Below are 22,397 nucleotides of genomic sequence, written 5' to 3' on the forward strand. Positions count from 1 at the left end.
ACATTGATGAGCTAAAAAAAAAAAAAAAAAAGGTCTTCACTTTTTGAATCAAAAACCCTAGCAATTTCGAATAAATTACACGAAAAATAAATTCTCATCCAAATCACAGGGGGGGGGGTTACCCCCCCCCCTCCGCACACTACTGGTTTATTATGTTCACATAAAAATGTAGTTATTATTCTTCTTTTTCCGTAGCAAATGTGACGTGTCATGAGGAGTGCCTGGGCAATTGTGTCAATGCATCGGCCAACGGTTGTTTGGTATGCAAACATTTACAAATTATGAAAACGCAAACGTGCGTCGCCGAATGTCCGAAAAATCTATTTGTCTATAGTAGTTTTTGTGTTGAAGCCGATTATTGTATAAAAATGGACAAAAAACCGATAATGGGCGAGTGTCGTCATTCATGTCCGTTGATCATATCCGAAGCGAATGTGAATATATCAAGTATTGAACAATGTGCACGTGAATGTCCGGGTACCGAAATCGATTCGTTGGCAACAAGTGATTTATTACGTGGCTGTCAAATAGTTAGAGGTGATATTTTTATTCGTCTTCAGTCGGGCGTTTATAATACAATGGAGATATTGGAACGAAATTTGGGTGATATTGAAGAAATTGAAGGTATTTTAAAAGTGCATCGATCGCCGGTCATCACATCATTGTCGTTTTTTCGAAGTTTACGCGTTATTCGTGGCACTCAAGTGGAAGCCGGAAAATACACATTCATTGTGATGTCGAACGAAAATCTACAGGAATTATGGAATTTTGATGTGAAAAGAACACTAGAACTATCACGTGGAAATTTATTGGTACATTTTAATAGTAAACTGTGTTTGAAGAAAATTTATGAATTGCAACAAGTGTTAAAAACAAATACGAGCGCCGATTTTATCAGTCCCGAATCAAATGGGTATGAACAAACGTGCGTGGCAAGGCAGATTGTTGCATGGAGCCGAGTTATATCGAGTACACAAGTTGAAATCCTATGGCATCGAATCAATGTTTCGGAGACGGAAAAAGTTATTGGTTATGAAATTGCCTATATTGCTTCACGGGAGAAAAATGTTAGTCGTATCGGCATTGATACATGTATTGGGTGAGTATTTTGCCACACAAAAAAAATGAAAGAGAGAATAATGAAATCTTTTTTCTTTCACATCAAGCTATGGATGGGAAACACACATAGTGCTAAATGTGACCGATGATCCTCTAGTAAAAATTCACAGTTCCATAATCAGTGAATTAACGCCATACACACAATATGCATATTACGTAAAAACATCTGTGGTGCAAAAAGCGCATGAAGAAGAAAAGCTTGGTGTCAGTCAGGGTTTGAGTAATATACTCTACTTTCAAACAACTGCCGAAGCTCCAACGTATCCCGTTGTTGAGACACAGAAAAAGACTAGCACGTCGATAACACTGACGTGGCAGCCGATGTTTGACAACGAATGGATTGAATATTACAAATGTGATATATTCATTCAGAAGGATGAGCATGAGCTGTTGGATACACGTGATTATTGTGAAAATCCTCGTGTCGATATGCACGTGAGTATTGGCGTCGAAATTAGTCCAAGTGCTATGTATCAAAGCTGTAATGCTGAATTTGAAGATTGGAAAATTGCCAATCCGGACAGCGTTGATCCCGAGTACGAATGGAAAATTCACCGAAAAGCTCATTGTGCCCAAATACTATCGCGTCAAGTGAGAGAAAAGGGTCAATCACAAATCATGAAATATGTAAAAAATCATGAGATTGTCAGTTGCAACAGTGATGAAAGTTGTCAAGATACCATTGTGCGCAGATCACGTCAAATTCATAGTCTACTGCCGGACGATGGGGTGGATCGATTCCGAAACAGTAGCACAAATTTGGGTCTTCGACATTTGAGAACAATTCGTTTTCCATCGGAACGATTGAATGCAACCATTTATGATTTATTACCATACACGCTATATATTTTCCAATTTTTTGCATGCAATCGATTAAATTGTAGTTCATACTATTTTTATTATGATCGAACAGAAAGTTCCGTTTATGCAGATTCAATTCCATCGCTTGTGGTCGCATTCGATCCACACGATTCGAATATGGTGCATTTGGATTTTTCCGAACCACCACAACCGAACGGATTAACAGTGGCATTCGAAATTGAACAGCATGAATTGGCCATATTTAATGCAACAGTTGTGTGCATCACACGGAAGGGCCACTATGCAAATGGAAAAAGGTGAATATATATGTCTTTTTTTGATTTATTTCGAATTAATTTCAAAGATTAAAAAATTATTGAAGGACAATTGAGGGGTTCAGAGGAAAAATATTACGTAGAAAAGTTCGAGAGCTAATTGGTACCAAATAGCTTTAGTTGAGCTATTTGGTATCATTTAGAAGAGCTATTTGGTACCAATTAGCTTTGCTAAATGATATCATTTAGCTCCCGAACATTTTTTCGCGGAGCTTTTCCACGTAACATTTTTCTTCGGAACCCCTCAATTCAAATCAGTGATGGCTTTTTGCTGTCTGAATAGCGCTAGATATTCACAGCGTGTACAGACGCATTGCTGCCTAGATGCTGATTCGATGTGTTCACCCCATACCGCATGCAGAACACACTTATTTTGTATATACCACACACGCGGTGAACGCATCGAATCAGCATCTGGGCAGCAATGCTGGACAGACGCTGCGAATATCTAGCGCTATTCAGACAGCAAAAAACCATCACTGATTTAAATTCGTTTCAGATACACATTTAAAAATTTGAAAAAAGGTCAACACAGTTTTCGTGTGCGATCCGTTTCACTGGCAATGACTGGCGCCTACAGCGAGTATAAATTCATCAATATTCTTTCTGATAAGCCATCCCCAGCTACCGTTGTTGGAACCGTGTCGCTGCTTTTGGTTTGCATATTTGCCGTATCAATAATGGTGTTCTGCTTCATGCGTTATAAGAGGCGCCATCGTGTTTGTGATATTCACACTAGCCGACAAAATATTTTAATGGAAATGGAGGAGTTTGATCGGCCACAAGAAGACGAAATTCCGTCATTCTTTTTTTCACAAAGAAGTAGAAACGATATTAGAGAAGTATTCTAATTATAAACAGTACACACAGAGAAATTTTACAAAGAAAACTAGATGGCACGATGGGAACCAGTATCGTATATTCCCCATACAAATTAATTTTATCGATTCTACGAATACGACATCTGTTGAAAAAGATACCGATTTTTGTTACTACTGTTGCTTTGACACAGCTCGAACGAACTTTACGGCTATGGCTGTATTACAGACGAACTAATACAAAAGAACACACAGACTCCGATCCTGTGTATGCGTATGTATTGTAAATTTTGCACAAGCAGCTACGATTGACGACTGAGTGCAGAATTTGTAATACATATGCATACACAGAATCGGAGTCAGTGTGTTCCTTTGTACGTTTACACGAGCTGTATTTAAACACCACTAGTTACAGAAATCGGCGAGTTTTTTAGTAGATAGAATTGTATTTGTCCATATAATCTTCATGTAAAATATCGTTTTTGTGTATTCCCTTTTGTGCGGATCTTCTTCAAAAGACAAACGAAGAAGAACCGCACAAAGAAGAATACACAAAAACGATATTTTGTATGAAATTATATGAACAAATACAATTCTATACGGAGTGTCAACTTGTTCCGAATTTTATACGATAAGCCATCTAGTTTTCATTGCAATATTTCTCTTTGTGCAATTGCATCAGGAAATAACAAATTTTTGATCTTGTTCAACAATTTTTTCTTTATTTCATCATCTTCGGGTAGCAAAAGAACAATTTAAAATTCATTGTGCCTTTTAGTAGTACTATGTCATTTGTATTTAAGTCATTTAAGAATAATTTTTTTTATTTCCATTCATACATCACTGTTAACTATATTTATTATTTATTATTGTGAATTTTATACTTTTGAATAAGTTGTTCTATTATATTAAAAAGAAACAGAGAGAGAAAATCACACGTTTTGTTTGCTAATAAGAAGGAAAGATTTTTTTTGTTTGATTGTACGTCTACACGCGAAAGTATTATTGTTAAATTTATTATTGATCACATTTCAATCGCAAGTGAATAAAAACTATTTATAATATATATATATTTACATTGCACAACGAATACGTTTGTACGAGCGGATTCCAAACTGGTAACGTTATTTATATATATGGTATCCGTACAAATTCCATTCAGATCAGAAATACCTATAATGATAAGGATCACGGAATGAAAGTGAATTTGGGGTAACCGAAATGATTTTGATTTGGTTTCGTTGACTGATGATGACGACGATGCAGATGGAATGGTGCCAAATTTTGAATTGGATTTTATTTTGTGTAGACACAAGAAAAACAGTTTGTTATGACATGAATTTGTTTGTACTAATAATGCTTATGACATTTTTGTATCTCCTTACTCGGACGGTGAGTTTTCCTTTATCCACTGAATAAAGTGAGCGATCGAGGTATACACACTCGGAATATTACGTCCGCCACAATTGTCGGATCCGAACGACATGATACCAACTTGTAAATATACACCACTCTCTTTGATCACTAACGGGGCTCCACCGAAACCAGCACACACATCACGACCTTTTATTCAATTCGATTATTATTGGATTTAGGATATATTACATCCGCAGCGGTCCACAATTCTTTTTTAATTACCACATCCAAAAAAAACACTTTTGGCATCATTTTTTTCCAGAAATTCATATGGAGTTCATTCAAATACGGCCCCTTGTCATTTTTAGGTGTAATATTCGATCAACTCTATCTATCGATTTTTTGGACTTCTAGGGGCCGTATGTAGACTTCTAGGGATTTATTCTGACCCCTTGTGAAATTGGATTTGGGAAGTTACCCCTTTACAAATTAAGAAAAATAATCGAAATATTCTTTCGATTTGCTAGGGATTGTTGCGAAAAAAGTGAAAACCTTTTCTTGCTCAACAAGATTTTCAAAATGGGAAAAATTCTTTCGATTTTCGCCAAAAAACCTGGGATTTGGATAGAATGGTGAAGCTGAAAATAGTCCCTTTACAATTTTGATTTTTTTTTTTTGAAATTAAAGCCCCTCCTTGGATCGCGATCGTCAGAAGCTATGGTTTCATATGAATTCCGGTAAGAATGTTTAATGGGAAAGGTGTTCGTCACATCCAGTAAGAATTTAGAAAATAATTCGTGTGAATTTGTGGAACGCTGGGGATGTTTACTGTTAAGTATCAAATGTTCAGAAAAAACATGTTTTTGTATACCTTCACCGCCCGCACACATCCACTGTCCTTCAACCGATTTAGGTGATTCCAAAGCACCAGTTGACCCATAAATACTAAAAGAATAACAAAATGAATAAAATATAAAATATTAAGCGGCAAAACGCTATACCGTGCGCATTGATCCCATGCGGTTAATGGAACTTCCAAAAATTGCATAACCGGTTGCCGTTGTATATGTGACATTTTTCCCCATCCAACAATGGTGGCTTTGCATTTAAAAAAAAAAAAGATATAAAATGAGAGAAAAGACCAACAATTGGCTAGAGAAAAATAGATTGGATATGTATTTGCCTACCACGTTTTCCCACAATCAAATTATCTCGATCGGGATGAAGACAAATCGGTTGTGATGCAACTAAAATTTCATTTTCAAGTCCATATAACATTTGATTATTTTCAACCATGAAACTTTAATTTGATTTTGATATTATGTTTATAATTTGAACAAGGTTATATTTAGTTATTTACTGTCACTTTTGTTGTATATTTTTAAATGAATCGAAGATGATTTAAGTTAAAATGTAATATTTTTTCACGTAAAATTATGAATTGTACTCGTTTTTTTATTTACATTTTTGCTCACCTGTATAATTTAATGGTGTTTTCAATATCACTAATGCAATGTCATGATGATAGTGTCCGTGCTTATAATCTGGATGAATGATAACATGCGATATTAAATGATTTATTACGGTTGGAGCGCAGAAACCGGATGCCGAACAATCAGGATCACTGCTTGTATCGTACTCTCCCAGTCGGACGCTGGTTCTGAACAATTCAAAAATAAGCACAACAATGTTTTTTCGGTATCATTTTGAATCATTAGGTCACATTTGAAATTATTGACATGCAACTGTGCACGACAGTTTTGTTATTGAATACTATTTATTTAATTTGTTGGTCGGAATTATGGAAAAATAAAGCAAAAACGAAAAGAGCAATCACTTACAAGCGATATCCTTCAGCTTTGGCCAACGCACAGTGAGCTGCTGTTAGAATCTAATTTAACGACAAACATGATATAAAAATGCGGGAAAATCAGAAGAAAAACATCGATATGTATTTGCTTACCACTCGTCTCGAAATGATGCTGCCAGTGCACGGATAAGCAACTGTATTTTGTTTCAGGTCTGTTGTTTAAGTAATTTTTGGCCAATTAAAAAGAGATAACAGTTATAATGAGTCTGGCTTTGTGATCTTATCAAAGTATAATAATTCCAGTGAAAAAGAAAAAAAAACAAAAATATGACAATTTTGGTTTGAGCTATAGCGGAAGTGAGTAATCTCATAAATTCGATCTTCGATCGTAAATTCATGTTCGACAATCAGTTTTGCCAATCAAAAGATACACTTATATTGAGCGATGGTTTATGGATCGGTTAGATTATGACATTTTTGGATCACTACTGTAAAACACAACTGATATGTTAGTAAAAATATCATCAAATAGAAAACCATTTAGAATTACATAAATTTGCATATGAACTGATAATTTCCTATTGGAAATTATGCTTTACATACACGGTAGTTGAATTTTTTTCGCCGTAATTGAATACAATTTTTTTTTAAATTATGTAAATCCAATCAATTCGATTCGATATATGCCATAAATTGATAGTTGACACGAAATAAGTTTATGAAAGTCATGTTGGGTCGTGAAAGTCGATGGTACTCACAACATTTTCGGTAACAAATGGATCACAAAATCTTCAACGAGACACTTTTTTCTTCAAAAAAAAAAACGAAAACTAAAAATAAACAAAAAAAAGAAGATCTCGAAACGGTTAAACGGTTTACACAGGTAGCTCAACCATGAAAAATGTCTTCTTTAGATGTTTATCGACATGAGTCGCTGAACGCAAATTGCTTTTCTTTTTTTTCACTACCCAAATAACTTTTCATTTCATCTTCAGTCTTTTTCTTTGCTGCATCATATTCGAGGCATTATATCCCATAGATGTCAGTGTGAATTCTTTGTACGTTTCCGAAAAAATTTCTTTTTAAAAATTAATTTCATCACAGTTTTCAATTGTGTTTTTTTTTTTGTAAAAGTTCAAATTAGAAGAAAAAAGAATAATTTAAAGCGAGGGACTGGGTTTGGAAATTCTTCAAGAGATCGAATATTTTATTTTATTTTAAACGAGATTTCGATGGTCAAATCAAATAAAACTTACTTTTAAAACCGATTCGGGCGACAAACGGGAATGCACCCAATCCACGATAAAATTGTCCGGCAACCAATGTTTTTCCACACACACTATTTTGTTCGACGGGACTTTTCGGGCAACATATGAATGGTTCATATTGATTGCTCCCACAATACACGGATCGATCACCAGTGTAACACGATTTGGCCGCCTCATAATACATTGCCGTGCATTCTGACATTGGTACACAAATTTTTCCGCCCGAACAAGCTCCACCGTAGCTTGATCGTGTTTCAACATCAATTGATCTTTCGTTTCCACCTTCCAATATAATTTGCTGTTGTTCATCCGAAGAACTCACAAACGACGAACGACCTGTTGATAAATCCATGTACCAAAATTCAATTCAAAATTCGATTCAAAATATTTTATATCCAAATAAAAGAAAATTAACACTTTACCAAAGTCATCTTCACAATTAACACTGTTAAAACCATAAATTAAAATGAATATGATTCCGTTGACCGATCGTAAATACATTGTGAAATGCTTATGTTAGATTCTAAGAGAAAAAAAGAAGATGAAGAATATGAAATTCGTGTGGCACTGCTCGTCTGCAAACTATGAACTGATTGGAGACAGCTATCACTTTCGACTGACTCAGTCGAATGCAAGCAATTTCATCTGAGCCACATACTATCGTGTATACCAAATCGATGGCAGGTAACGACAAACACTTGTCTATGAATTAGATGTTACGGTTTAAATAATAAAAGCATATATACACACACGCCATAATGGCATGTTATTGTTTGGTTTTGCCAAAAATGATGGAAAGAGACATAGCAGAAAGCGCCAAACACGCTAAACGAATGAACAAACAACGAGTATGTACATGAACGAGTACGAGTGTGTGCACTGGATAATAAAATGATCGCAGAGAGAATTCACAGAACTATGAAATCGATTTGAAAATTGTCAGTCATCAAATTACAGTGCGTTGAACAAGAGTGAGCGAGCGAGCAAGCGAGAGAGAGAGAGCGAGCGAAGCATATGGATTTATTGAACGAAAAACGGTAGCGGAAAGATAAGATTTCAATGTATACGTGTCAATATTACCACTTGCTGATTCGCTACCATTCAAAACCGATCTTATCTGCATCAAATCCACACACTCACAATTATTGAATTCAAATGAGACATAAAAATGTAGAACAACATATGCTGTGTGATCATCAGTATAATTTCGTTTTGCGTGTTTGCCTCCAATTTAACCGAGCAGAACTGAGAACTTTTGGTTTTTACGCCAATTTCGTTGTGGTGTGCATTTCGAATGTGGTTTTTAGATATACTTTCACACACAATTGAAAACTAGTCCACAACGAATCATTTCCGGTTAATGTCGAAATCGTGATTGCTTTGAAAGCGAACGTGATCACATGAAATCGGATTGGGGTTTTCCATGAAAATTAAAAGAAAAACGGAAGTGTTAAAGTTAATCTGTGTCAGTGGGAACTTTTTTATTCAGTTTATTTCGAATTGTGCATGTAAATTCCGGAAAAATTCCAGTTGCAACCGGGAATTTCGCAATTTCCCTCACGATACATCCAAATCTCATGAAAAACAACCTGCATCAATTAAAAAAAAAAAAAAAACAAGAAAAAAATATTTAATAAAATAAAACAAGATAAGACGTGATTTAGTTTTTTTCAATTTTATTTTGATTCGGTGAACAGCAATATAAAATACAATCTGGTGACAGAATTTTTGTTTGAGATTTCTTTTTTTATACCGACAAAACAAAATAACTTGCGGTGAATCAACACATTTAATGAAAAGCAGATCTTGTTCGAAACAGAACTTATATAAAACACAAAAAATATGTACAAAAACTGTCTTTCGCGCTTCTGATAAATCAGAGTCGGCCCTTTCCACTAATCATCTTTCTTTATATGTCATACCTTAAAATAATGCTTAAATAAATTTCCTTCAAATGTCAAAATATGCTAATTTTGCCACAAAAACAATTGTATAACCACGATAAATTAAAGCATAAAAACCTAAAAATAATAAACAAATGCTTTGGTAAGGATTTTTAGTTTTAAGATATTTGTTTCGTGTGGATTGAAACATACACGCACCGCTCGAGTACATAGTACTTGAAATCTTGTCGTTTATCTACAAAACAAATCATCACTATTTTCTGCTAAAGATCCTAAGTAGAGTATGTATAGCTTGTTGTTGTTGTTTTTTTTACTTTAATACGAATATGCAGAGCTTAAAATAGATTTAATTATGAAATATTCGAATTGATTGTATTGAAACAAGAGTAATGCAAGAATTTGAAAAAATGGCCACGATGTCAAGTTGCCCTCTTCCACAGGAACTAAGCAAAAAAATTGCGAAAGTTAAAATATATTGTGTGTTGTTGTTTTTTCTCTTGGAATGTCTTCTTTTGTTACAATTTTGATGAAAAGACTTGTTTATTATCCAGCCTTTTCGTTTTGTTTAGCCTTTGTCAGTGCTTCGAATGCTTCGATTTCCTTTTTCTCCTTCTTTGAGTTTCGCTCTTCAAATTCCACCCGGTGTTTTATAATTCGTTCAACTATCTTTTCAGTTGTCATTGTGTTTCCTGTTATGAATACAAAAATATTTCTTTAGCACCATTTTTTGTCAAGAAAAAAATTTCTTTGAAAAGGCATTGAATTTATTCTCACCGGAATCGACTGAAATGAATTTGCCCATCATCTTTGGAACTGCATATGGATCGTGTACGCTGTTTTCCAGTGGGAGATCCGTTTGACCGTGACACACGACACCCACTTTGAAGTGATTCATTAGGTCAGTGGTCACTGAATATGGTGCGCCGATAACCACTTCATTGACGTACTTGAAAATTGAAAAGAGAAAAAACCGTTTAATTAGGTGATAGCCTCACAGAGATAGCTGTGAACAATATAATAAATTTGTTGATTTTATTTACCTTGCATGCAAGCACACTGAGTACACGCTCGTGGATATTCATAATCGGATAATTGGAACCTTTGTATTTGTTCACAACGGGATCGGTGTGTAAACCAACAATCAAATAATCTCCATGTTTTCTCGCCTGTTCAAGGAAATCCAAGTGGCCAACGTGGAATAAATCAAAAGCGCCCGCAACGTAAACCTAATTGAAATTAATAAAAAAAAATTCGATCAATTTCAAAATTAGAGATAAAATCATTTGCATACGTACAATTTTATCAGTCGGCTTTGGTGATTTGCCATCACTGAATTGAATGATCTTTTGTGTTGTCGGCAGGAATTGACTACAACCAGTCCATGGCGATCGAGCCGAATGATCCTGACCCAGATTTGATGAACCTGGATAGTTTTGTTTACGTTTGTTGAAAATTGAGTCAATTGATTTCATTATTAATGCTAAAAGTATATAGTTTTTTTTACATTGTCAACTAATTAAATCATGAACACAAAAACAAAGTTTAGCAAAAAAATAATCTTGACGTGATTTTGCAGCATGGTTACCGAGCCATTGAAATGAGATTTCAGCAACATTTATATAGCTTTATTAGTATGGTAGGTTGGTAGAAACGTGATTTTTATTCAACAATTGCAGTCTTTCATCTATAATTGTCATATAAAATCTTGTTTGATTGACCAAAATCCATTTGAATTGGTTTTTATTAGTTTTTAAATGGAAGAAGATCAAGCGCACAAAAATTCGCCGTTCCTAGCGGATTTATTTTCAGCGAAAATGTGTAGAAAAAAGTGTAAAAAACTGTTGTTGCCAATATTTATGACTTTAAAGTTCAACGACCGACCCATGCTGCGAAAATCAGATGGCACTGACACGAGAGACCAATTTATGAGGTGAGTCTATTTTTAGATATGATTAAGTGTGTGTTGTATTTAATCGAACCTTCTTTTTCTATAGCATATTCTTTTTCGCCTTGTCGAAAGTGGTTCTTTGTCAAGAGTAGCATGCGACCAACTAAATCTGTTGTCGAAATTCCTTCAGTTCGGCTTACTTCTCTGTAAAAATCGAAACAAAAAATGGTTGATTGATTGCAAAAAAAATTCCACTCATTTAAAAATGTGTATGTATCATAGTCATACTTGTAACGTTGGGCATCTTTAACAATTTGATATGTGTCCACACCATCAGCTGTCATGGTTATATCATCTGTGTGGAAATAAAAATATGATAACATTCAATTAATATGCGCAAACAAATTTTCGAAATAAAACAAAAAACATTGAAACATTTGAAACAATGAACGAGAGATCTGTGAACTTTGAACTGAGCATTTACTATATATATTCAGTGATATTGCATTGAATTTCAATGAAAGTCGCATTTTCTCAATATGTATTGATGTGACTTTTGAAACTGGTGTTGCAAAAATCGTATGATTTTTCGCTATCGTTTCCGAAAAAAAGAGAACGTCATTGACACCGAGAAAAATCAATCAACATGATTGGAATTTCTGTTTAATTGACGAACAAATGGAACACGAACGGATTTTACATATTATTTATTGATAGATAATGTGAAAAGAAAGCGCAACGATAGTGAAATAAATAGTAAGGTCGAAAGTTCGCGGGCGATAGACCTAAATCATTATTTGCTTTAGTTTTTAGTATTTCAATATTTCACATCCTATACAGAATATTATCAACAATTATTGAATTCAGTTTCTTTATGAACATTGATTAGGCTATATAGTAAAGAAGATTAATTCAATTGACATACCGCCATGAACACAGAAATCACAATTGTATTTGTCCAATGTCTCCAATGTTGTAACATATGGTGCTCCTTCAACGACTTCGTCCACCCATTTAATGCCACGTACCATTTTGTATCTACATTCAAAATAGAAATATCGTGTATAATTCTCGAATTGGTTCTGATTAAAATTCATGAATGAGTTGGCTGTGACCAATTCAGTGCTTATCAATTTTAAATGGAACATAGTGTTTTTAATCATTATTTCATATCTCATGTCTGAACACTGGTTTCTTTTATTATAAAAAAAGAAAACATAACATAATACAGTATAATAAGCAAGTATTCAGAATCAATAATTTAACAATGAGGTAACAACGTTGATTCATGATAAATTCAACCTAGTAGAATTACGATTTAAAACTGATAATGTTTTCTACGCGCGAATTGCATTTGAACGAATATTGTCGAGCAATGTTAATAAAAAAAATGTCATCGTAAAATTTCCCATTGTATATCGCACGACTTATCGTGTTTTTGTTTTGCTTTGATATTTTTTTTTTTCAAATACTAAAAAACTGTAAAAAACGAAAAGTTTGATATGAAATAGCAGAGAAAATCCAAATGGAAAAAAATCGCAAAACAACATATAAAATTGTGTTTGTTGCCAAATCGGTCATTACAGGCGGCAGGAAGTGTTGACCTTTTCAACCCTCATATAGTAAAACGTTTTTTTCATGAAGCAAAAGTGGTTATTTTAAGAAAACCTTGCTATTTTTAAACTTACCGTTCTTCTTGAGTGAAAACTGGTGGACCTTTGTGCTTCTTGATTTCTTCGTCTGTGTGAACGCCCACGATCAATTTATCGCCCAATGCTTTTGCTTGCCGTAAGGAATTGGCGTGTCCAAAATGCACCATATCATAGCTGAAACGAAAACATATTCTCAATTTAGAAATTGCGCAAAACACGAAGAATTTCAGCTATTAAAAGTGGTATTTATACAACATCGATTTATTTTGAAAACAATTCCGAGAAAGCCAATCAACGTTAATTTCACAATAGCAATAGAAACGGTATGCAATCAATTTATAAACACTGCAGGCTATTTTTGTGACGCCGACGATGCATTTGAGTTCGATCAGAGTTCAACGTGCACGCTGCCAATATCGATGAAAATGCATTGATCCGATTGTGTGAGTGCACGCGACACATTATTACATCATTACGAACAAGATTCTCACCCATGTAAAAAAAAAAAAACATATTAAAAACGCCACTTATTGCACACAAATTGCTTGCGGCTCCGATTTTAACGAGACTCGATTTTTTTTGCAACGTTAAACTAGCATTGTAAATTAATATATTTACTGGCAAGAGGAAATTAATTCTGCATTTTTTACATCGTTTCAATTTTTAAACGTTGTGTGAATGGAAAAACGTTCGATTTTATTATCAATAAAAATATGCTGAATAGCCTGAACGCTGAGTGATATTTCATTTCGGACTTTAATCATTTGTTGAATGCGAGATTCTCAGTAATTATTTACAGATTAACGCCAACCGGATTGATCTATCTTTGTCACACTGTTTAATATTATTATTTTTGACGCAGGAGATACGAGTCAGCAATTTAGTTTGAATTCATTTCAAATGACTATCAAATAGACGACAATAAATTTACGAGGAATGAAAAAAAACGATTGCTTGAAATAGTCTTAATGAGTAACTTTTCAACGCCATATCAATACCATTCATTGTTGATTCAATGGCTTTAACAACATACAATGGCGTTTTTAAAGACATTTATTTGGTCATAACCAATTCAAAATTAGTACTTTTGTACAAAACTAGAAAGACATTGAATTCGCAGTTAATTATCCTCTGGCGTTAGCATGTCTCAAGGATCGTGCAGAGTGTGGTCATGAGAATATCGATTATGTGTAGAAATGGTCACGTAGTTTCTACAAATCAAATTCTACCACGAACAATTGCATATTGTTTGGGATATTTTAAAAACTGTTCTACGACGCTTTTTATAAAAACATGAAGTTTTCTATGACGTTCTATATGTTTCTTTACTCAATTTACGTTTGAAATCTACGTCGCCGTCTAAAAATAGCGCTTTAAATTGAATCAGATTTCATAACTAAGTTACTATGTTAAATTCAGGCGCAGTGTGCAACAACAACAACAAGACACATAAGATAATGTAGCGCCTCAATTCATTCACTGTGCGAATTGTTATTGTAAAATTCTCTGCATTATAATAATAAGAAGGGAATAAAACCAGAAGCAAAGAAGAAGAAGAAGCAGCAGCAAAAAGATCGAGAGATTTGATTGATACGTAATTTGATGTGGCTCGTGAGCGGTATTAAAACAACGTGCGATTGCTACTGTGTCTCGATGCATGCAACGTGTATCTTGTATGGCCACTGTGTATATTATTATACAGCACTCTTTTGACAAATCACTATATGTGAATAACCTTGACCATGCTCAGCTGCTGTTACTGCTGTTGCGGTGCTGCCAATGTGAAAACGTGTATCGCGAACATGATGTATAAACAAAGTGAAAACTGCACGCTACATACCACATCACCGTTGCCTCTTTATAGTTCTTCTTCTTCATTCGTGTGCACCGAAGTCAGTTTTTTTTGGGGTTTCTTTTTCTTCCGCCTCGAATGATTGGTATGCGCATTGAATAATCAACAAAATACCGTATCTCATATTGCCGAAAGAAAAAATAACGCACACACACCGACGAGTGACTCTTATGAAGCGATGGGCGATCCATTGAGAATGACGGAGATATGCCACAATAGACGCTAATAACAGTGATGAGTAATAATCGCTCGATGAAATCATTATTATCGGATGAACATGGGGAAAAAAACATAAACAATACACATATATATATCATCAATATAGTACATATCTCAGATTCAATGACTCAATGTTTTGTTTCATTGAACAGACGCATTTCTCAGAATTGTTTTCGGTGAAAAGTAAAAGCGATGGAATATTTTTCATTTCTATTTTCGCTTTTTATACCAGTCTGTTGTTATTTTGAGCACGTTTATGAACTTTTCAATTATTTTTTCTTTTTATCGTATATACATTGAAATCTATTTTGTGTCAAAAGAGTTTTGCAAATGAGCATATTTTCGTATGAAAAGATGACGCATCTTGACTACATGCTGTGTTATTATTACGTCTATATAAAATCACACGAAGCACACATTGTGGGCGTATGTCATTTGTATTTTGCTGTCGATCTCAATTGTCTCATAAACTGCGTAATGACAATAAGGATAGTCCTTGGCACAAAACAGATGTGTGTAGTTTTTACAGTTATGTGTGTCAGAATGTATGGAAATAAGTTTGTCTAACTCATTTTTTATGATAATTTCTGATTATTTTGTCTGAACATTTTCTTTATCAGACTTCATTCCCCATTTCACTGCCCGATAGGGCATTATTAACTAGAATACAGTTCCTTCCGTCATGAATCCGTAAGTTAAAACAACTTTTCTACAACGTTTTTTGTTTCAACTTTTTTTCTAGTTTCCTGCATCTTTTCCCGCTCAATTAGCAAGTCTTTTTTTCTGTTCTACTACAGAGCATCACGTACTGAATTCATTACACAGACATTTATGGAAAAAAAACAACGTTTGAATTTTTTATGAGATTTTTACAGAGTGAGCGGAAGCAACAATATTTCGAACCAAAACAATGGTTGATGGTTTTTAACGAGTAAATAAACGAAATGGAAAACAATGAATATACGCGGCAATCCATTGCGGGAATGTGTCAACGTCAAGGTCAATTATGTAATAAAATGCCGAAACTTGTTCTCCTCGTTGTCGTCACACATTCTCAGTTGATGACTCAGGCTCATCATTCTCGCATCAAATATGCTAACAAAACAATGTTAAATATTAACGACACCGCTTCGACGATATGAAAATAACGTGCCCGTCTCGAGCTACGTCATGCAATAACATAAATAAAATATGTGTGTTTTTCGTTGAGAAAAAAGGCCGGATATCGCTTCAAATATAGATTAATCGGTCCAATTAAATCTACTGTGTTTTTCGGTATAGAAATCCGTAAATTACCAAACAATTTTATTGATTTGTGTAGTACATACCAGCCGTCGCACCAAACACGAACGTCCTTTTTTTCGTTGTCCGACATGATTCAGTTGATTGGGTTTTTTTATTGGTCAAAATGCAAAAATTGCAGCGTTAAAATTCCGAAGAGTCGATAAAAAAACTGTATCTTTTTTTTATTTGTGGTTGTTGTCTCTCCAAACTCACTAACGGTTAACACAAAAACTTGGACTTTGCACTGTTAATGTTTAGCACTTAAAATCGATTGCCGTTCTTGTTGAATTTATCGATTTGTGTGTATGTGAAAGCAAAAAAATAATAAATTTCGCAATCGGCACACTACGATTTTTTTTTTTTTTTGAGTTCGGTCTTTTTTGTCAAGATTTTTTTTTAAGTTCTAAATAAAATCACAATTAATATTGTACACAACTATGTAATAACAAAAATCTAATAAAAATTTATCGTAAATGAAACAAACACAATTTCTTCTCTAACATTTGATTCAATCGTTTGATGAATCTCAATGATAGATGGTCGATTTAATGTGACTTTTCCAAATGAAACAATTGAAAAAGGGTGTTAACGCTTCAATGCTATAATCAAAACTGTGAGGATCACGCCACTTGCGCGCTGATTTTTTTTAGCTCTCGCTAGCTCAAAGCAATCCGGAATTTTCATTCATTGGCTTCAAATCACATGCATTTCATATGCACGGACGGTGAGTGTGTTGGTGCTGTCACACGATGCTGATGTCAAAAACGTGTGTGTGGCGGGGTATGTTCGTGGTGAGGTGAGTACACGTCATGGTGAGTAATACTCACTGAGTCTTTGATACAAAAAAAATCCACTTTGAGCAAATATTCGCGAATGACGAGCAACATTACGCAGAAATTTGTTGATTTAAGATGGAATTTTACAGAAGTATGCTGACTTTTCGCAGCAGACCTTTAAAGCATTACGAAAATTGAAATAAAACGAGTCACTTCCAAACTAGCCGCCAATAAGACGAGACCGTACTTAATATAGCCGTAGGAGACCGTACTTAAACGATAGTATCTGCCTTGAATGAATACATAGTCCAACACATACAGATCTGTATATATATGTTTATGACAGTCACAATTACTTGCAATGTTTGGTGCTTGATTGCTAATGCCGACGATGAACAGTAGTACAATCACTGTTGAGAAGGATCGATTGTGTGGTGACTCGTTCGAATTTTATAAATTAAACTGGTGATTCCAAATGGAAGTATTTCATTTCCATTTTGTGGAAAAATCGCAAAATCAATAGCCTAACACAACGACTTTACAGGACCAAAAGGTCATGTGCAACGAACCAGACAACGACATTAAAGCGGCATTCATTTTTTTCACATTTCCCGACACCAGACTTTTAAACATATTTTTTTCCTTTCGGCAGTGCGGTGTAACAATTGAATAAATATCATATTACAACGAACAATAGACTTAAGTTTTAAGCAGAAAATCGATCATATTTTTAGATATACGCTTTTTCTAATTCAATAATTCGTGTTCAACTTGAAAAACACAACATTTATAGCGCCTATTAGCACATACACCACCATACGATTCATTAACTTTTCAATGGTGATTGTCAATGAAATATTGTAGCTGTTAAAAATTAATTTATGAAATTGATTGTGTGTTTTGATTGACATTGATAGAGAGTGTGTTTGTGAGAGTTCAAAAGCAACTAAATTAATGAAAATGCCATCACAAAATGCAGTTCGACATCGCAGAGTAAGTATCAAACGTTTTGTCATCGTGACAGTGAACATTTTTAATTCAAGTATGAATCAATCAAACTTCATTCGATAATGAGGAGATAAACGTTGATTACATCACAGTACGTTATCTGCTCTAACAATTTTAAAGTGTTTTTGTGTTGTAATAATACCAAATCAAAAGCCAAAATGTACATATATGACCAAACATTATCAATTCAAATGAGAGAAAGAAAACTTGTTTTTGCTATATTTATTTGTGACAATGATTATTATATTTGGTTGTCAAATATTTGGTTGTCTGCATCAAAGTCTTAGGTAAGCCTCTGCTGTAGGAGTGACAAACCAAATATGAAATGAAGCGTTGAAAATTGAAGTGAAGAAATCCACTTATCAGTTGAGTTGAAATGATATTAAAAAAAATCACATGAAAATGAGACCGAGATAAGATTGGTAAATAGATGTCTTGTAGTAGATACGACAGAAAAAGAACATGAAAACTCAAAAACAAACAAAGAATGAAAGAAACCGGTGAGAATGTGAATTCTAATAAGGCAATGTTCAATGAAGACAATAAAGCAATGTTCAATCGAAAAAAGCTGATATAGGGCCCGTATAAAAGGTCTAACGTTGACCAGTAGAAGCTTTAGTATATCGCGGTGAGTTGAAATCAAAATTTCGCCTCGCCAATTCTATGCGGCTTTTTCCATCCGTGTTCATTCGATGTTTGTATACAAATCACAATCAGCACATTGACGCAAAGGATTTTTCCAATTTCATAAGCTACTGCTGCCGCTGCTGCAACTTCAACGAACACACACATACATACAAATATGTCTTCCAAAAATAGCATATTGCACACGACAGCAATGTATAGCCAGTTGGGTGAAAATCATGAAATGTCAATGGTAATTGTGTGACGTTTCACTGTACTTACACTAGCCTGCTGTCATAACTATATCGCCTAGATAAGTTTTGGTTTTTATATTTTGTGCGCCTTTTTTTTCTCGAACAAAGAAATATTATTTATGGTGTCAGAACACAAAGAAATTAATGAAAAAGTAAACAAAAAGTGATTGTTTCCCAACTACGCGCTGTGCGTGTATTTGTAAGAAGAATAAGCGTCGTGTAGTCAATTTTCATACATAAGAACTTCGATAATAAACGATGGAACAACTCCTCTAATTGTGTGTTATTTATTCACGTGATACAGCAAATATGCTTGAATTGTGTTTGCCATTCGATAGAAACATCTAAATACAATATGATATTATCACTTCTATATTATCATTTACATTCCAAATTGCGATTTTCATTCCATATTGTGAATTTTATTTTAATAAAAAAAAACATTTGCGCCATATAATTTATTGCACAGTTTCCATGACGTAGAATGCAGTTGAAAATGATTTTAAAGACGTTCAAAGTTTGATGTTATTCAAATACAGCTGCGTTTATTGTGTAAATAAGACTAAATTCTTTGGTCTGCTTTTTGTTATTTTTTTATTTTCGTTAATGGGTGCAAACAACTGTCGTAGTTAATAATGTGAATGCCATACATCTTCGATTCAGCTCATTTTTAAAATCAGTTGTCTCATCACATTCGTTTAAAATCAGTACCTTGCTAATAAGCCATACACTTAGAGCTTCAAACTGAATCTGTGATTAAAAAAAATCTCTTGTCATAATCCAACGTAGACGTAGTGTCGGATATCGTTAATTTAGTGCAATATTGCATGACACAAGTATATCCAAGATTTAATAGTTAAATAGACAAGTATGAAACATTATCACTATAGACGGCTGGTAAATAATTTTATTATCTTATTGTAATCGCTCATCTTAGTGAATCTTATAAGATATATATGACACGTGTCATACGCATGAATAATTATCACTTTTTCTCCCCGCAACAAATGACAAAATCTCTTTTTTTTCCAGTCCCAAGGTGGAGATTCATCGAAACCGAAACAAAATGGTGCCGACAAATATCATAAATCATCCAAAAAAAGTGGACTTCAAACATCATTTTTATGTTTGATCGTGTGTGTACTGCTATTCACATTCCTTCTCGGTAATTGGTGACGTGTTTCAAGAAAATAGGCGACAAGTTTAATCATTTGTACGTTTATTTACATATTAAATAGGTTCCTATACAGATTCGTTTCATCCGATAGTTGATAAGATTGCTGTATCGCTAGGCTATAAACAATTACAATATGCGGTCGTAATAGATGCTGGATCAACGGGCAGCAGAGTTATTGGCTATGAGTTTCATATTGGATATTTGGACGGTCGGCTGGTGTTGGATCGGGAACTTTTTGTTCAAGTGAAACCAGGACTTTCATTCTATCATGACAAACCGGCTGAGGTATTTAAATATGACGTCATCATTTCCTCGTCTTTCTTTTCATGGATTTCGATTTAATTTTCCACTTTGAAAAAGGGAGCCGAATCAATTAAAGGATTGTTAGCGAAGGCCAAAGATTTTGTGCCAGAAGAAATGTGGTCAAAAACACCGTTAGTTCTCAAAGCAACAGCTGGCCTTCGACTACTGCTACCTGTTGAAGCCGAAAATTTATTGAACGAAGTGCGTGACGTTTTTGTACGGTCTGGATTCTTAGTCAAAGATGATTCGGTCGAAATTCTAGATGGCATCGATGAGGGAATCTACTCATGGTTTACTATTAATTTTTTGTTAGGTGAGTACTGTGAAAGATTATCTGCGCGGAATTGATTATCTGAACACATTTTGAATTAGACTCACTGTTTCACCAACTTTTTTGGTGGCTTTCAAAATTGATCAGACATTCAATAGAAATGAACGGGTTTTAATTCATCTTTTCAATTGCAGGTCGTTTAGGTAGTAGAAATACAGTAGCTGCCTTGGATTTGGGAGGTGGAAGCACCCAAGGTACTGAATTCAATTTCACTTCAGAAACACATATTAATTTACGGTTGCAATTCATTTTCAGTGACATTTGCGCTAAAAGATATGCACAAGACTCCTTTGCTCACCGAATATATGCACACGGTGAATGTACCAAATGCCCAAACTGACGTCTTTACAACCAGCTATTTAAATTTGGGACTACAAGCAGTTCGGCACGCAGTCTATACACACGATAGCCCTGATGGTAGCAAAGATTTGGAAAGTATTTGTGTGAATCCAATTGTCAAGTCAAATCCATTCAAATACGGTACCAAAGCATACCAGCTCAGGTAAGACCATACTCGCACTTTTACGATTAGCAAAATGTTGATGTTTTTATTGTTTCAGTGGAAAAAATAATTCCAAGTCAACAAAAGAGGATCCGGTCGTTGATTTTGAGGCATGTGTTGAATTGGTAAAACAAAAAACCATGCATTTGGTTAAGCCAAAACCAATAACACTCAACCAAAATCAAATCGCTGCATTCAGTTACTTCTTCGAAAGAGCCATCGAAACTGGATTAGTTGGTGAGTGCAACATTCATCTTTATATGTTTATGTTTGGCGCATTTTCATTTCTTCTTTTTCCCCTCAGATCCTTTCGAAGGTGGTGAAATCACTGTCGGTGACTTTGTTGCCAAAGCAAAAGAAGTGTGTGCAACCGCAAATACCGACCAACCATTTATGTGTCTTGATCTAACATATATTTCAGTATTATTGAAAGAGGGCTATGGTTTAAATGCAAAAACTAAAGTCAAAGTAAGTTAAAAATAAAATTACTCGTCCCAAGTCCAAAACTCATCACAATTCCATCCTCTTTCGCAGCTATACAAGCAAATAAATAACCATGAAATTTCGTGGGCTTTGGGATGCGCTTATAATTTATTGGCTGATGTATCACGGACGAAGAAATAAGCACAAAGCTGATAAAAACACCCCACACCTCAAAACACATGTACATTCGAAGGGAAAAACAACCTACAAATCACTCAACCAAACATTCGAAACAATCAAAATGAATTTAAGAACACTCTCGAGAATATTTCAAATTTGTTCATCGCAACAAATCGATTGAATGCATTCGAATTTGAATATCAACTGGAAAATAATCTGTATTTTATTATTTACACTGATGTTGAAAAGAAATTGATAAATATGTGTTGCACAAAAAATATCAGAGACGGGTATAATATTACCTTTTCAAAGTTTTTTGGTGACCATAACCTACACACTCCCGCCAACCTTTTCAATTCCATTCTTTATGTTAACTTGTGATGTGAAATTGTGTATAAAAATTGTTGTAAAAAATGGCCCTAGAGTAGAATATGAGATTAAATTTTTGGATCAAAAAAGGAATTTCCATTCAAAGCGACTTTTGCGTGTAAAATTGGAATCAATTTTTTCGGC

The 22,397-nt window shown here is 34.4% G+C and overlaps 4 protein-coding genes across 10 annotated transcripts in view; 2 read left to right on the plus strand and 2 right to left on the minus strand.

Moving 5' to 3' along the window:
* The window catches only part of LOC116337004 (insulin-like receptor), a 12,086-nt gene extending 8,173 nt beyond the window's left edge, over nucleotides 1–3,913 (plus strand). For all 3 annotated transcript variants that reach the window (XM_031761276.1, XM_031761278.1, XM_031761277.1), the window contains exons 6-8: nucleotides 196–1,099; nucleotides 1,167–2,237; nucleotides 2,755–3,913. In XM_031761276.1, the coding sequence (XP_031617136.1) occupies nucleotides 196–1,099; nucleotides 1,167–2,237; nucleotides 2,755–3,106 (2,327 nt within the window). In that variant the 3' untranslated portion in view covers nucleotides 3,107–3,913. The remainder of the gene's footprint in view (nucleotides 1–195; nucleotides 1,100–1,166; nucleotides 2,238–2,754) is intronic.
* LOC116337006 (chymotrypsin-like protease CTRL-1) lies at nucleotides 3,816–8,160 on the minus strand. Of its 2 annotated transcripts, none has more exons than XM_031761280.1 (10): nucleotides 7,930–8,160; nucleotides 7,496–7,843; nucleotides 6,393–6,451; nucleotides 6,271–6,320; nucleotides 5,905–6,089; nucleotides 5,617–5,676; nucleotides 5,431–5,527; nucleotides 5,301–5,374; nucleotides 4,459–4,636; nucleotides 3,816–4,246 (listed from the first exon to the last, which is right to left on the minus strand). In XM_031761280.1, the coding sequence occupies exons 1-10, from the start codon at nucleotides 8,006–8,008 to the stop codon at nucleotides 4,237–4,239; spliced, it is 1,140 nt and encodes a 379-aa protein (XP_031617140.1). In that variant the 5' UTR covers nucleotides 8,009–8,160; the 3' UTR covers nucleotides 3,816–4,236. The 2 variants fall into 2 exon arrangements, with proteins under 2 accessions (XP_031617140.1, XP_031617139.1); XM_031761279.1 differs by having other exon boundaries at nucleotides 3,816–4,318.
* A 1,746-nt stretch (nucleotides 8,161–9,906) lies between these two features.
* Nucleotides 9,907–16,905, minus strand: LOC116337016 (ethanolamine-phosphate cytidylyltransferase). Of its 2 annotated transcripts, none has more exons than XM_031761290.1 (9): nucleotides 16,351–16,905; nucleotides 12,988–13,125; nucleotides 12,225–12,337; nucleotides 11,588–11,654; nucleotides 11,391–11,503; nucleotides 10,707–10,891; nucleotides 10,452–10,637; nucleotides 10,186–10,357; nucleotides 9,907–10,100 (listed from the first exon to the last, which is right to left on the minus strand). In XM_031761290.1, exons 1-9 carry the CDS (start codon nucleotides 16,395–16,397, stop codon nucleotides 9,955–9,957), a joined length of 1,167 nt encoding a protein of 388 aa, XP_031617150.1. In that variant the 5' UTR covers nucleotides 16,398–16,905; the 3' UTR covers nucleotides 9,907–9,954. The 2 variants fall into 2 exon arrangements, with proteins under 2 accessions (XP_031617150.1, XP_031617151.1); XM_031761291.1 differs by having other exon boundaries at nucleotides 10,707–10,834; nucleotides 16,351–16,899.
* Nucleotides 16,906–17,456: 551 nt separating this feature from the next.
* On the plus strand, nucleotides 17,457–22,346 carry LOC116337150 (ectonucleoside triphosphate diphosphohydrolase 5). 3 transcript variants are annotated; one of them, XM_031761503.1, is made up of 9 exons: nucleotides 17,457–18,075; nucleotides 20,001–20,133; nucleotides 20,207–20,430; nucleotides 20,506–20,761; nucleotides 20,914–20,973; nucleotides 21,035–21,281; nucleotides 21,340–21,518; nucleotides 21,586–21,749; nucleotides 21,816–22,346. In XM_031761503.1, exons 1-9 carry the CDS (start codon nucleotides 18,037–18,039, stop codon nucleotides 21,903–21,905), a joined length of 1,392 nt encoding a protein of 463 aa, XP_031617363.1. In that variant the 5' UTR covers nucleotides 17,457–18,036; the 3' UTR covers nucleotides 21,906–22,346. The 3 variants fall into 3 exon arrangements, with proteins under 3 accessions (XP_031617363.1, XP_031617362.1, XP_031617364.1); XM_031761502.1 differs by lacking the exon at nucleotides 17,457–18,075 and adding an exon at nucleotides 18,741–18,967; XM_031761504.1 differs by lacking the exon at nucleotides 17,457–18,075 and adding an exon at nucleotides 19,631–19,865.
* Nucleotides 22,347–22,397: the final 51 nt, after the last annotated feature.

This window comes from Contarinia nasturtii, unplaced genomic scaffold (assembly GCF_009176525.2).
Source record: "Contarinia nasturtii isolate CC-2019 unplaced genomic scaffold, AAFC_CNas_1.1 Cnas_scaffold_220, whole genome shotgun sequence".
In the NCBI taxonomy this organism is placed as follows: Eukaryota; Metazoa; Arthropoda; class Insecta; order Diptera; family Cecidomyiidae; genus Contarinia; species Contarinia nasturtii.